Below are 12,084 nucleotides of genomic sequence, written 5' to 3'. Positions count from 1 at the left end.
CTGCATAAATGGGGGAAGAGGCAGAGTTGCAGCATGTGAGTTTCTGGGGTTTATCCAGTCCCACCCTACCCTCTTTGGCCGATCTACTCACCTATCCTTTGTCATCGTCCCCATGGTGGCAACTATGGCTGGGGCTGCTGTGGTTACTGCCATGATCGGTCCTGGGGGCACTGCAGCAGCTACTGAGGAAGAGACCACTATGGTGGCCGTGGGAGAGCCTGCCTTGCTTGGTGCTATGGTAGCCACGGCAGGACTGATGGTCACTTCTGAAGGTGCGGGGCAGGCAGGGGCTAACACGGTACTGTCAGGACACTCAGCCCTGTGTGGCAGACAGGCTCCAGTTATGGGTGCCCCTACTTCACTGCTGCCTATTTCAGATACCCAACAACCAGCAAAGGGCCTACAAGTGACGCACACCTCCTTTCTTCTCTCTTCTGTGGCGTGACTACAGATGGCTTTGTAGCCCTGAGTCCCAGACAGTGGGACAAACTACATGATGACCATGACCTCAATCATTCCTATAAACAGCACTCAAATCCTGACAGCTGTGGAGCTTCATTTACTGATGGCCCCATGTTGCTGCTTAAATTTGACTTTACCCTTATGCTATCTAAAGGGGCCCTGATGGCCAGGCATGGTGGTCCATGCCTTTATCATGTACTTAGGAGGCATTGGCAGGCAAGTCACTGAGTTTGAGGCCAGCCTGACCTCCATAGAGAGTTCCAGGCTAGCCAGGACTATAAAGTGAGATCTGTGTTTGCAAAAAAGTGGGGGGTGAGTAGGAGGGATTATATAAGGACTGAGGGTCTTCATACCCAAAGCTAGGCTAGACTAACCACAAGTAGCAGATGGATCCTACAGAACAAAGATCCCTAGCTCTGTCCCAGGGATGGGTTCTCGGATGACATGCAGGAAAGCAGGGAGGAGGGGAGGGAGTTGTAAAGGCGGATTAAAATTGGCAGTGGTTCAGCTAAGTTCTGCAAAGATTAGCTTTGCAAAGGGTTTACTTTGTCTTTTTGCAGCAGGGTTAAAGTACTTTTCTAGGAAGGATTTAGAAAAAGAGGATGAAGGTCTCAACTTTTAAGGCAGGCTGTTAGTTGGATGTGGTGGTCTTCCTCCGTAATCTGATCACTAAAGAGATGGAGGTGGGACAGTTGTGAATTGAGACCAACCTCCACAACACAGCAAACCTCACAAACAAGCCTGTGTACTCTCAACCTAGCCATGTGAACCCTTCTCCAAGACTTGGCTCTACATTTTTGCTTTTCTACAAGTCTTTTAGATGCACAACAGTGTTTGCTTTAGGGGTGATATCCTGCCTAGGGTTCCTAGAACACAGAGCCAGGGCCTCAATTAGCTTTGGACAGGAGCAGCCAGACGCTGTGGGTACAGAGTAGCAGTCCCAGCTGCAAACAGCAGTTCTCAAGGGTGGGCTGTGGCCCTTTATAATTATGTTCATCACAGTACCAAAGTTCTAGTTGTGAAGTAGCAACTGAAATAATTGATGATTGGGATCATCACAGCATGTGAAGCTGTATTAAAGGGTCACACAATAGGAAGGTTGGGAACCACTGGGCTATACCGACCATGGATTTCAGCTGCTTAATCTCCCCACTTAGCTGAGGGAAACCCCTAACTCCCAATATCACAGAGTACCCTCCAGAAGCATCCAAGTGGGCAGGGCCTACCCTGTGTGTGAGGAGGAGTAGGCAGGGCTGGTAGGACCCAGAGCCTGAATGTATGATGGGGAACTTGTGCTAGGCAGTCTGTCTGGTGCCCACTGTGTCAAGGACAAGCTGGTGTCGGGTACATCGCAGACTTGGAAGTGTAGGCAGGGGACAAGACCAGAAACCCCACAGATGATACTCATTCAAGAGTAGATGCAAAATCCAAAACAAAACCCCCACATGGGCCTAAGGTCAAGAGCCTTGTGACATTAGTACCTTGTACCCTGGTAGGCTCCAGCCCTAAGACTTCCTCTACTGTACCCTGAACTTAGGTGGAGATCCTGCCTCAGGGCCTTTGTATGGGCTGCAAGCCATTTCCAGTATCCTGTATCCACAGACAACTCATGCTCCTGAGCCTCACCCACCTGCTCTCCCACCCCTGCATGCCAGGAGGCTGTGAGCTCCCTGGGGGACACAGAGATCTAGCTTTGTGGCATACCCGAGTCACTGGGTAGCTCCTCGACACCCTGGTCCTATCTTCTCATCTTGACCACTCAAAATAGAAGCGCTTGCTGGAGTGGCCGGCCTCTTGGCAGGGATGATGATGACATACCCGAATTCCTTCCCTAGGGACGGCCTTCAGACCCCACAAGGGAACTGTGGCTTGTCCACCTGCGAGCTGCTTCAACTTCCCAGTCAGGGCTCAGACTACACTTAATCCCTAACCCTGAGATGCATTCTGTCCTACTGTGCGAGCGTGCAGGGCACCTGATTGGAATCCACAAGTGCCCTACCACAAATGGCACAGCACAAAGTGGGGTAACAGGAGAGGGCTGGCCAGAGTCCTAAGCTTGCCCTATACAAAGGTAAGGGCGCCGGGTGGTGGTGGCGCACGCCTTTAATCCCAGCACTCGGGAGGCAGGGGCAGGTGGACTTCTGAGTTGGCTACACGGAGAAACCCTGTCTGGGGGTGGGGGGGAGGAAGAAAGAAAGTTAAGGGCAACAGGCCTTTCCTCCACTGTCTGGGACAACCCTACACACCAAGGAGGTTAGCCAGTCCCAGGGCCTGAAAAACAGCCCCTGTAGTGGAAACTGTCTTTCCAAGTTTCTGGGGAGCTCTTGGGACATCTAGGTTCTATCTTCTACTCTGAAACATTTAAAACAGAAAATATACACTGTTGTCTAAGAAGCCCCCCCGGTTCAGAGAAAGAGGCACTGTTTTTCTAGAGACAGCAAGGATTCCGGTCTGGCCTCCACTTGTTCTCAAGGAGCTGAAGTCTGGCCACTGAGCCCTGTTCTCAGAAGCCATGAAGTGTTCACTGGACCCCCCAGGAAAGCATTCCAGTCCCTTCACACCTGCCAACAGCAGCCTCCGCTGTCCTGAGTGGTGGGGAGGCCTTTCCGGTATGGCCTGTGCACACGGCTTCTACAGCACCCGCCGCCGCCTTCTCGTCATCTTCACTGTCAGATCCCCCAGAGGAGCTGCTGTCAGAGGCTACCAGGGGGGCCTTCCTAGTGACACACACATTCCAGGCACAAGGCGAGCTAGGACCAACTGCAAAAGAAGAAACCCTGCGATGTTTGTGAGGGCAGAGGAGCCAGAGAACACAGCTACCATGGCCTCAGGGACCCCAGATTTGCATGAGTCAGTGTGAGATGAAAGGCAGAGATAGCTCACGTTGGCTTCCTGGGTGTTAGACACAGATCTGCATGTTCGCGGGAATCACATGAACTGCTATGTACCTTCCATGTGGACTGCCCCACTACTCCACAAGATAGGATGTGTGTGTGCTCTTCTCAGAGGAGGAAACATGGGCTCAGAGAAGCCACTTTAAACCTAATGCCCAGGAAAGACATGTCAGGAGCGTCCTTACCCAGTCCAGTTGCCTGGGAAGGAGAGAGAGGTCAAGTCCCATAGTGGCATCCCATCGGGGACTCATCTACACAACAATGTGACTCAAGGATGCAGGTGGGTTGTAAAGTATACAGGCCTGGGCCATGGAGCCTGATTGGACCTGGCTCTGAGAGCATCCTAATGGGCATGTTGTCCTGCCTTCTACCCCTAAAGTTCTTCATGTATTGAACAAATCATGATAGCTCCAATCCCATAAGTATGTAAGGATCCCAACACCACAAATACATGGCCACACCTGGGGCCGTGACCACTAACCATCTCAATAGGGTCTAGCCTTGTATCAGGCCTGTGAACTAGTCAAGGCAGGTGTCTGAGCTGCTGCTACTCACAGGTTTTCTCTGGGCCTGGACTCTGGCCACCCTCGGCATTGCTGTGGTCCATGTCCACAGGAGAGCTGCACCGGGGCCCTGTCTCAGAGCTAGAAAAGAAGATGGCAAGCTGAGCCCACTGGGCAACACTGGTCCTAACACCTAACAGGCAAGATTCCATTCTGATGTTTGTTACCAGCAGAAAGGCTGGAAGTCGGTGAATTTGGCCCAGCCTTTCTCCTCTGCAACTGAAGGACCAGCTGCCCATGCACTAGAACCCACATCCCTTGCAGCTCCTGGGGTTGCAGACAGCGGGTTCACTGGCTCATCAAAAACTGCTGTCCATGTAGTACCTGCCAGAAGGAGATGCAGCAATCAAGAGTAGGCAGGCCTAGTATGTGATAAGACAAGGGAGAAGCATCACTCACGTAGATGGGTAGAGGGGTCATCAGAGCTGACCAGGAATGCAAGATGCTCCCAGTTAGGAAACCCCAGAAGACCCACACACACACACCCGTTTCAAGTGTCAGAGATGGCAGGACTTCCCAGCAGTGCCTACTGTGCTTTGTGAAAGGTAGTATGGCTTCAAACCCTGTAACACTTGGGTATAAGGGCCCCTATGAATTCCCTGGAAAGGGCCCTGTAAATTACCCACTGCAGCAGAGCAAATGATTGGACATCAGTTCTTGCTGATGTGGTGCCTCATGAGATACCTGTGAAGCCCCATCTGTCCTCCAGTAAGGCTGATGGCACAAAGTAGGTACCATCTCACCTGTCCCAACCCAGGTCACAGCAGGCACACAGCATGGGTGGCCCCTACTGCGGGTGCTCTGCTCTTGCAGCTGGTCAGCTCCAGCTAAGGTGCTGCCAACTCCTAACCAACAGCTGGCTTCTTGCCCGTGTCCTGAGTGTCTAACACCCCAGAGCAGGTAAGAGAGGTCTCTAAGAGGAAGTACATGGGTAGATGCTCCCGAGTACAAATGAGAGATGGCAAACAGCGACATACAGGTTACATGGGGTTTCCCTTCCCTAGCGAAGACAATGGACGCCAGCTGTGCAAGTGCATGTGTATACAGACGCTACAGTGGAAGGGAGTAAGAACACCTGGCTCTTGATTCAGTGCGGAGCAGAACCTGTGGTGGTCGGAAACATTTCATGAAGCCATGTGTAGATGGGGAACTAGGTCGTCAACTGCTGGAAAAACAGTGGCTCCAAAGGGGATCCCTGAGCCAGGTCACCACACCCTGTGCTTAGTACCTATGCCCTTTGTACAGTCTTCAGATACTACCTGCTGAATCACTCTCTGAGCGAGGACCTTCTTTCTGTGTAGGAGATGAAGGAGCGGCCAATCCAGGCACATTCCTAGCTACTGCTGAGCCAGTCTTCCTGTCCTGGCCTCCATGTTCCAAGGCATTCTTTGAGTAATTATCTGAGACATGAGGGGCTCCAAACCTGGGCAGACATAAAGGTAGCAGATGTTTGGTGAGCCTTGGTTAGATGCCCAATGCTGGAGAACCTGTGATAATTGGGATCAGGGTTGAGTATGGGGTGTCTAGAATAAAGCACTGCTTGGCTCCCAGTTTCTGCAAGAAGGGCCACTGCCCCTCTAGGTGTCTGAGCACTTTTAACAGTGGCTGGAAATCCAGTGCTAATCTTGTGCCTGCTCCCCACTGGTGGAGGCTTTGGGAGAATGAATGAACCCCACACCTGGCTCTGGCCATCACCCGAGCAGTGCATCGAGTCTCGTCATCTTCCCAAATGTCCTCCTCTTCATCATCGTCAAAGGGCTGGATTCGATCACTACAACAGGCTTCAAACAGAGCTGCACTGGGCTGTAAGACAGAATAAGGAGCTGTTTTCTGGAGAATCTGGTCCCAAAGAACTCCAGAGGGGCTAGCTCACAGAACATGGCTGACAGACAGTGTGGGAGGAGGCAAGGAGGGAAGCTCGGCTCTCAAGTCCCATGGCTGGGAGCCCCCCCAGTCCTGACACAGAAATACACTGGCCAGGGCCCCCATGGTTCCATCCACCTGCGACAAGGACCAAGTTGTGGACACTGAACTATCTGAGCAGTGTAATAAAATGCTGCTATGCCCTGCAGCGGCCCCCGTCACTCACACTGTCCTCATCGGCTTCAATGTTGAAGTTGATCTCTGCAATCCGGTCAAATGGGGCGCTGCAAGAACAAGGTCCCTCAGTACCGCCCTGCTCCAGCAGGCCTGGGCCCTCGGGTAGTAGGGGGGACACTTGCTATCTCCTCATCCCTGCCAAGGTCACTTGGTGCTGCTTCTGTGGTGCTTTGCTTAGGGCAGCGCTAGCCTAGAGTCTGCACCTTCATGGTGGCTGTACTCACTTGATGTTGTCATCCTGGTCTGCAAACTCCTCATCATTGAAGCCAAACTGATCCACAAAGTTTGCTGTCATCTGTTGGATCTGATACTCAGAGAAGGCCTGGGAGGAGAGGGTACAGCGATGGAAAAGCTGTCGCCTGGTGGCGGCTCCTTGGAACCCACTCCATTGCTCAGGAGCCTCGTACGAAGCAGGCAGTGGATTTTCAGAGGTTGAATGTTCACAGTGGTTGAGCAGTTGTATACAGAAGAGCACCTCCTTAGTCAGCTTTCAAGCTTACTGTCCCCAGGAGTCTCACCAAGGTAATGTGACTTTGGGGGTACTCTCCCAGGCCCCCCTCTCCCCCAGATGTGCTTGGAGATGAGTTACTTTTCTCTTTTCTATACAGTGTCATGGGAACTAAGCACTACCAAGGACACAGGCTCCAGAAGGGCCCGGCAGGGTGCAGAGTGCCGGCCATGCCCTCACCTGCTGAAGGGACAGCTCGTTAGGGAAAGTCCCCTCAATGTCCTCGTCCTCACTTGAGGAGTGAAGGTGGTGAGTGCTCACCTAAAACACAGGCCAGATGGGGTGGGCATGTGAGCTAGCCAGACACCACCCAGTCCATTCCAGCCAGAGCCCCAGGCCCCACCCAGCCCAGCCTGAGTCCCCCTCCCCCAGATACCTCCCACACCACCTCCCCTGACACCTGAGGCATGTGCAGCTCACTGCAAGGAAATGCCAACTGAGGCCAAAGCCACCTGAAAGAAAGCCCAGCCTCCCTGGCCCAGGTAATGCCCTGGGACCCAAGCAGTGTCCTTCACAAACAAGCCATAGCTCTGGAGGGAGGAGATCAGGAAAGAGCCTAGCTCTGCAAAGAGATCTTCAGGGAGCCAACTCTGCTGCGACATAGCAAGGGTATGTAACAGACAGCAGGCCAGAGGCTGAACTAAATGTCCAGTCCTGCCCTTGCACGTTCCTCCTCCCCCTGTGCTGCAGAGTGGTACATATGGGACTGCCAATGGTCACCATGAAAGGAGCCCCAGCTTCCTCACCAGGTCCACAGTGTTCCTGCGGTTGGTCTCCATCAGGGTCTCTTCCACAAAGCTCTCCCAGCGTCCACGGCAGTCTGCAGGGAGCCCTGCAAGGTAAGTGCTACTCATAAGTTCTTGTGAGTATCCTCATAAGTGTGGGATTTATGAGTCCCAAGAGTAGGGCACTCGGGAGCCCTAGCAGCCAAAGGCTGGTCCAGAGAGGGACAAGTTATGCTTCTATGATCAGCCCACTCAAGACAAACAGGGGCTGGTGATAGGATAAGCCTATACAGCAAAGGGGGAGGGCTAATGTCCTCCAGGGCCTTAGACTACAGCAACTCTGAGCAGGACAATGTTCAGCTTGTTCTACAGAGACTTTACAGGGCATGAGAGTTCTGTTGTTTTATATTTTTTGAAACATGGTTTCAACACGTAACTGGCTGTCCTGGAACTCAGTATGTAGACCAGGCAGGCCTCAAACTCCTAAAGAGCTGCCTATCTCTGCTTCCAGAGTACTGGGATTAAAAGTTTATGCCACTAGGCCTGGTCTGAAACTACCTGCTGGTACATATGTCTACTCTAAGGGTCTGAGGAAGTGAGCACCTTCCTATTGCATCCTTCTAGGCCTGGGGTGTGGGAAACTAGAGCCTGTGCCTAACTAGAAACAAGAACCTTCTGCTCACCCCTCACCTTCCTAAACTGGGCTCCAAGCCCATTTCTTTTTCCCTTCTAGCAACAAGGAAGCCACCCTAGCTTGCTCACTGTTCTGCCCTGCTGCCCACTCATCATGTGTGATGATGGACCGGCAAGCTCAACTTCACCACAGACTGTTTCAGTATACCTAGGAAGAAGGTGGACAGGCAGGTGGCCTCCAAGATACCACAAAGAAAAAAATTCCTCTGGCCCTGGGTCATGGGGAGGACCACCTGGAGCTTCCTTAACTCATACTCGCTGGGGAGGTATTGCATAAGGGAACCGTGCACAGGGCAAAAAGCTCTGCTGTTTTGCTTGGTCATAGAATTCAGGGTCCCAGGCCTTGCTGCCCACAACCTGCTTCTAGGGGACAGAATATCACCTACACTCATGGCCTCCTGATATGAAAACTAGGAAGGCCCTCTAAATTGTGTGAGATGAAAGTAAGACAGGAAGGTGAGTCAGGCCCTCTAGTACAGGCATAGCTCTGGAAAGCCCGTGAGCATGGAGAGCCTGGTGAGAAGCTCATGGCTTTGAAGCCCAGCACTGAGTCCTGAATTGTCCATGGCAGGCTGAGTCTCCTGTATTCAGATCTCTGCTACATGAAGAGGACACCCAGCCTACCCTGAGAAGATGACAAAGAAGGCTACATGGTTTGACTATACCAGTGTAGTTGTCACTCCTGAGGACAGAGGACAGAGGGCAGAGGGAAGGGAGCATAGTACACACCTCGGATGATGTCACTGATGTGGGTCTGCACCGGGCCCTGCTCCAGGTTCTGTACAACTGCATTGGCAATCCTTGTAAGGTGGCCCATATTCCCACGTCTCATGCCACCTGCTGCCCTGAAAGGAAAACATCTATTAAGGAGGCCATTCAGTCCAGGTTTTATCCAACTTCTTGCTGGGAGGGCCAAGTGGCAGGCTTTCTAAAGGTCACCTCCACTCTCACCTGTCACCTAGGCTGTTGCCTACTTTGCAGTTGTCACTCCAGGGTAAATTCTAGGGAAACAACCCAAGCAGTCAGCGCCTGACCGACAGCCTCAGCTCTAGGACCCAGTGGGTAACGAGCATCTGCTGTGCATAAGTTCAGCCACACCTCCCCCAGCAGACCTAGAAACACTGATGAGACTGCCCGCTCCGTGGCCCAGCTACGGACATGAATATGGAAGCAGAGAGCTCAGTGCTGGCCCAAGTTCCACCAGAGGCAGTAGTGACAGAGCAACTGAGTCAGGACTGACAGCGGCACAGCTTGTGCTGGGCACACTGTTTCTGGGATATTGTCACTGCTGGAGCTTGGGAGGGCCTCCACACCAAGTGAGCTGCTCTAGCCTCTACTTGTGCTTCTCACAGGTCCCACAACTGTACTCACACGCCTTGGGCTCATATGAGCGCTGCTCAAACTACCTAGAGACAGCCCGTTCTCAGAGCACAACACATGAATGAGGGTGGCCACCTAGCCCTGAGAAACACAGAGCATTGCTTCTGAGTGGAAGGAAGGCTCTGACAGAAACTGCAGAAAAGCTAACATGCATCCCTGTGCACATGCGCCAACAAAGTGTGCTCCAAGTTTAGTAAAAGCAAGAACGGTTACAGCTGGGGCTAGAGAAATGGCTTATCAGTTAAAAGCACTGGCTGCTCTTTCAGAGGACCTGGGTTTGAATCCTAGCACCCACATGGCAGCTCACAACCACCAGCAACCAATTCTAGGGGATCCAGTGCCATCATCTGGCCTCTGAGGGTACCAGGCATATACTTAGTGCACTAATATACATGAGGCAAAACACTCACACATAAAATAATAAATATAAAATAAAAAGAAAAGAATGGTTGTAGCCAGTACATGGGAAGCTGAGGCAGCAGTATTAGAAGTTTTAGGCCAGCCTGGGCTATCTTGTAAGACTGTTTCAAAACACCAAACCATTGGCTGGTTCTAGTGGCAAATGCCCTTAATCCCAGCATTCATTTGGGAGGCAACAGCAGGCTCCTCAGGATGTCTGAGTGTAAGTTTGGCTATGCGGTGAATTCCAGGATAGCCAGGGCTACATAAAGAGACCCTGTCACACATACACATAGACACCAAACAACACAAACAAAAAATAAAACCCACAGGTACACAACCAGACAAGTAGGAAGGGGTCACTTACCGACCACTGTGTGGCCTGGACACCTGTCACTCAATATGACCCTCCTCTCCAGGCCTCCCCACCTCCTCCTGCCTGAGCAGCCCTTCCTGCTGTATACCCAGTAACAAGATCCCCTCTAGAATAGTCCCAGGAACATATCTACATTAGACACTGCTGAGGCCTGACAAGGGGCCTGGAATCTTGCGGTGCCCAACATCCTGGTAAGATGCATCTCTAATTGGCCAGGGGGGTTCCTCAGAGTCCTTACTGTGTGTGGTCATTGGCTTCCCAGGCTTCCAGGATCCTCTGTACCAGGCAGCACTTCTGGAACAGCTGTGAGAGCAGAGCAGCAAGCAGTGTGAGAGGGAGCCCAACATTCACACTGCCTCCTAGGTGCTGCAGGTAGTGAACTGGCAAATCAGCACTGCAGACCCTGTGGCAATGACATCACTGATGCTCATGTTACTGAATGGCCTGAGAATGAAGACCAGTACTGTAGTAAAGGCACTCTATGCTCCTCTGACATGCTAGACGACTTCTGCCTCCCCTCCTCCTATGGGCCTCTACCTTTACCTCTGAGCACTCTCCCACCAGCTCTTGGGGCCCTCAACATTTTCTTTTCCCCCACACAGACTATTTTCTTGGATGTTTGTTACAGACCCCTATTCACACCTCCATGTCACTATCCAGGGTCCCTGTTGGCCTCTGAATAACTTTCCCTGTCCCCAGGTAGCTCTTGCCATTATAATTGCAAGTCTCATGGCTAGGCCATAAACTGTGGGCCAGACTAACTGCATCTTAGCCAGTCTTAGCTCCTGCTAGATTTGCACCCAGGTTCCCAGGATACACACCTCAAGCAAGCAGCACTGAGACCTTCTAACCCCAGCCAAGCACTGCTGTCTGTGAGGCACTGGAACAGAGACCCGGGAACCCTCTCCCAAACCTCTGCCCTCTGTCAGCCCACACGGTCCAGAATGTTCTTTCCCACGTTAGAAGTGGGGAGCAGTCACAGGGTCTCGGCTCAGGCACAGCTTATGGCCCCAAGCTGCTGTACCTCTTTCTTCCCTGCCAGACACTCATTAGGGCTGCTCTCTACCAGGGACAGTATTAAGTGCTGATGTCAAATAGAGATTGAGCTGCAGGCTCTAACCCTAGGGTGACCTACACAGGGGAAGGGATGAGGTGACAACTATGGCCATTCTTTGGAGAATAAGAGAAGTCACGGAGAAAGCTGGGGCACCTGGCTTCGAGGTCTAAAGTTCCAAAAAGCTTTCTCACGAGAACTTAACTCTTATATTTTCCTTTGTGTTTAGTTATAAAGATGGATTGAGCAAAGCAGGGGCCACTTGTGAGCACAACCATGGGGGTGGGAGGCTTCAGTATCCAGTATGCCTACCCAGACACAACCCACAACCACAGCCACGAGATCATCTTTGCCAACAATGTCTTTCCTGCTCTTCTCCATCACCAACTGAATATTTCTTTACAATTTTGTGTTCTTGTGGGTCAAAGATGGTAGCACCTCTGAACCATGTGAGTGTTAGGAGATAACACACTGGGGCCTGGCAAGTGCTGGCTGCAGGTGGCACAACCCCACACGGCCTGACTTACATGGGTCACCATCGTGTTCTCAGGAGGGCTGGTGATGGATGGGGCAGTCTCCAGCTTCCCATTCCCATCTCCACTGCCCTGCAGAGGCTCTGCCTTGCTGTCGGATCCACTGGCTTCTGTCTGCTCCTCTGGAGCAGCATGGGAAAGAATAGCGGCTATGCATAGTTCCACTTGGAGGTGCAAAAAGTTATTCCAGGTGTACTTAAAGAACAAGTCCTGAGTAAACAGAGGACAGAAGACAGGCTTTAGATGAGTCTGCTCCAAACAGCTGAAGTACCAAGGTGAAGAAAAAACCACTCTCTGGTTGGTTCATCTGCTAATTTCACAAGTTACCGGTGTGCTGGGACTGACCGACGCCCTCTTGCTTGCTACTCCGTGAGTCTCAATGACCTCCCTCTCATCC

General features: G+C 52.0%; 1 protein-coding gene across 11 annotated transcripts in view; it reads right to left on the bottom strand.

Moving 5' to 3' along the window:
• Ppp6r2 (protein phosphatase 6 regulatory subunit 2) overlaps positions 1 to 12,084 on the bottom strand; it is a 62,583-nt gene that overhangs the window by 893 nt on the left and 49,606 nt on the right. For 7 of the 11 annotated variants that reach the window (XM_029548001.1, XM_029548003.1, XM_029548005.1 and 4 more), the window contains 13 exons: positions 11,682 to 11,897; positions 10,339 to 10,403; positions 8,675 to 8,790; positions 7,274 to 7,359; positions 6,708 to 6,788; positions 6,244 to 6,341; positions 6,009 to 6,066; positions 5,598 to 5,722; positions 5,179 to 5,342; positions 4,087 to 4,243; positions 3,912 to 4,000; positions 3,024 to 3,222; positions 92 to 319 (listed from right to left, as the gene is read on the bottom strand). In XM_029548001.1, coding sequence (XP_029403861.1) covers positions 92 to 319; positions 3,024 to 3,222; positions 3,912 to 4,000; positions 4,087 to 4,243; positions 5,179 to 5,342; positions 5,598 to 5,722; positions 6,009 to 6,066; positions 6,244 to 6,341; positions 6,708 to 6,788; positions 7,274 to 7,359; positions 8,675 to 8,790; positions 10,339 to 10,403; positions 11,682 to 11,897 — 1,682 coding nt within the window. The remainder of the gene's footprint in view (positions 1 to 91; positions 320 to 3,023; positions 3,223 to 3,911; positions 4,001 to 4,086; positions 4,244 to 5,178; positions 5,343 to 5,597; positions 5,723 to 6,008; positions 6,067 to 6,243; positions 6,342 to 6,707; positions 6,789 to 7,273; positions 7,360 to 8,674; positions 8,791 to 10,338; positions 10,404 to 11,681; positions 11,898 to 12,084) is intronic. The other 4 variants (XM_021216764.2, XM_029548008.1, XM_021216763.2 and 1 more) reach the window with 1 other exon arrangement.

The sequence above is a fragment of the Mus pahari genome, chromosome 17, assembly GCF_900095145.1.
Source record: "Mus pahari chromosome 17, PAHARI_EIJ_v1.1, whole genome shotgun sequence".
Lineage (NCBI taxonomy): Eukaryota > Metazoa > Chordata > Mammalia > Rodentia > Muridae > Mus > Mus pahari.
This window is presented reverse-complemented; position numbering and strand designations above follow the sequence as displayed.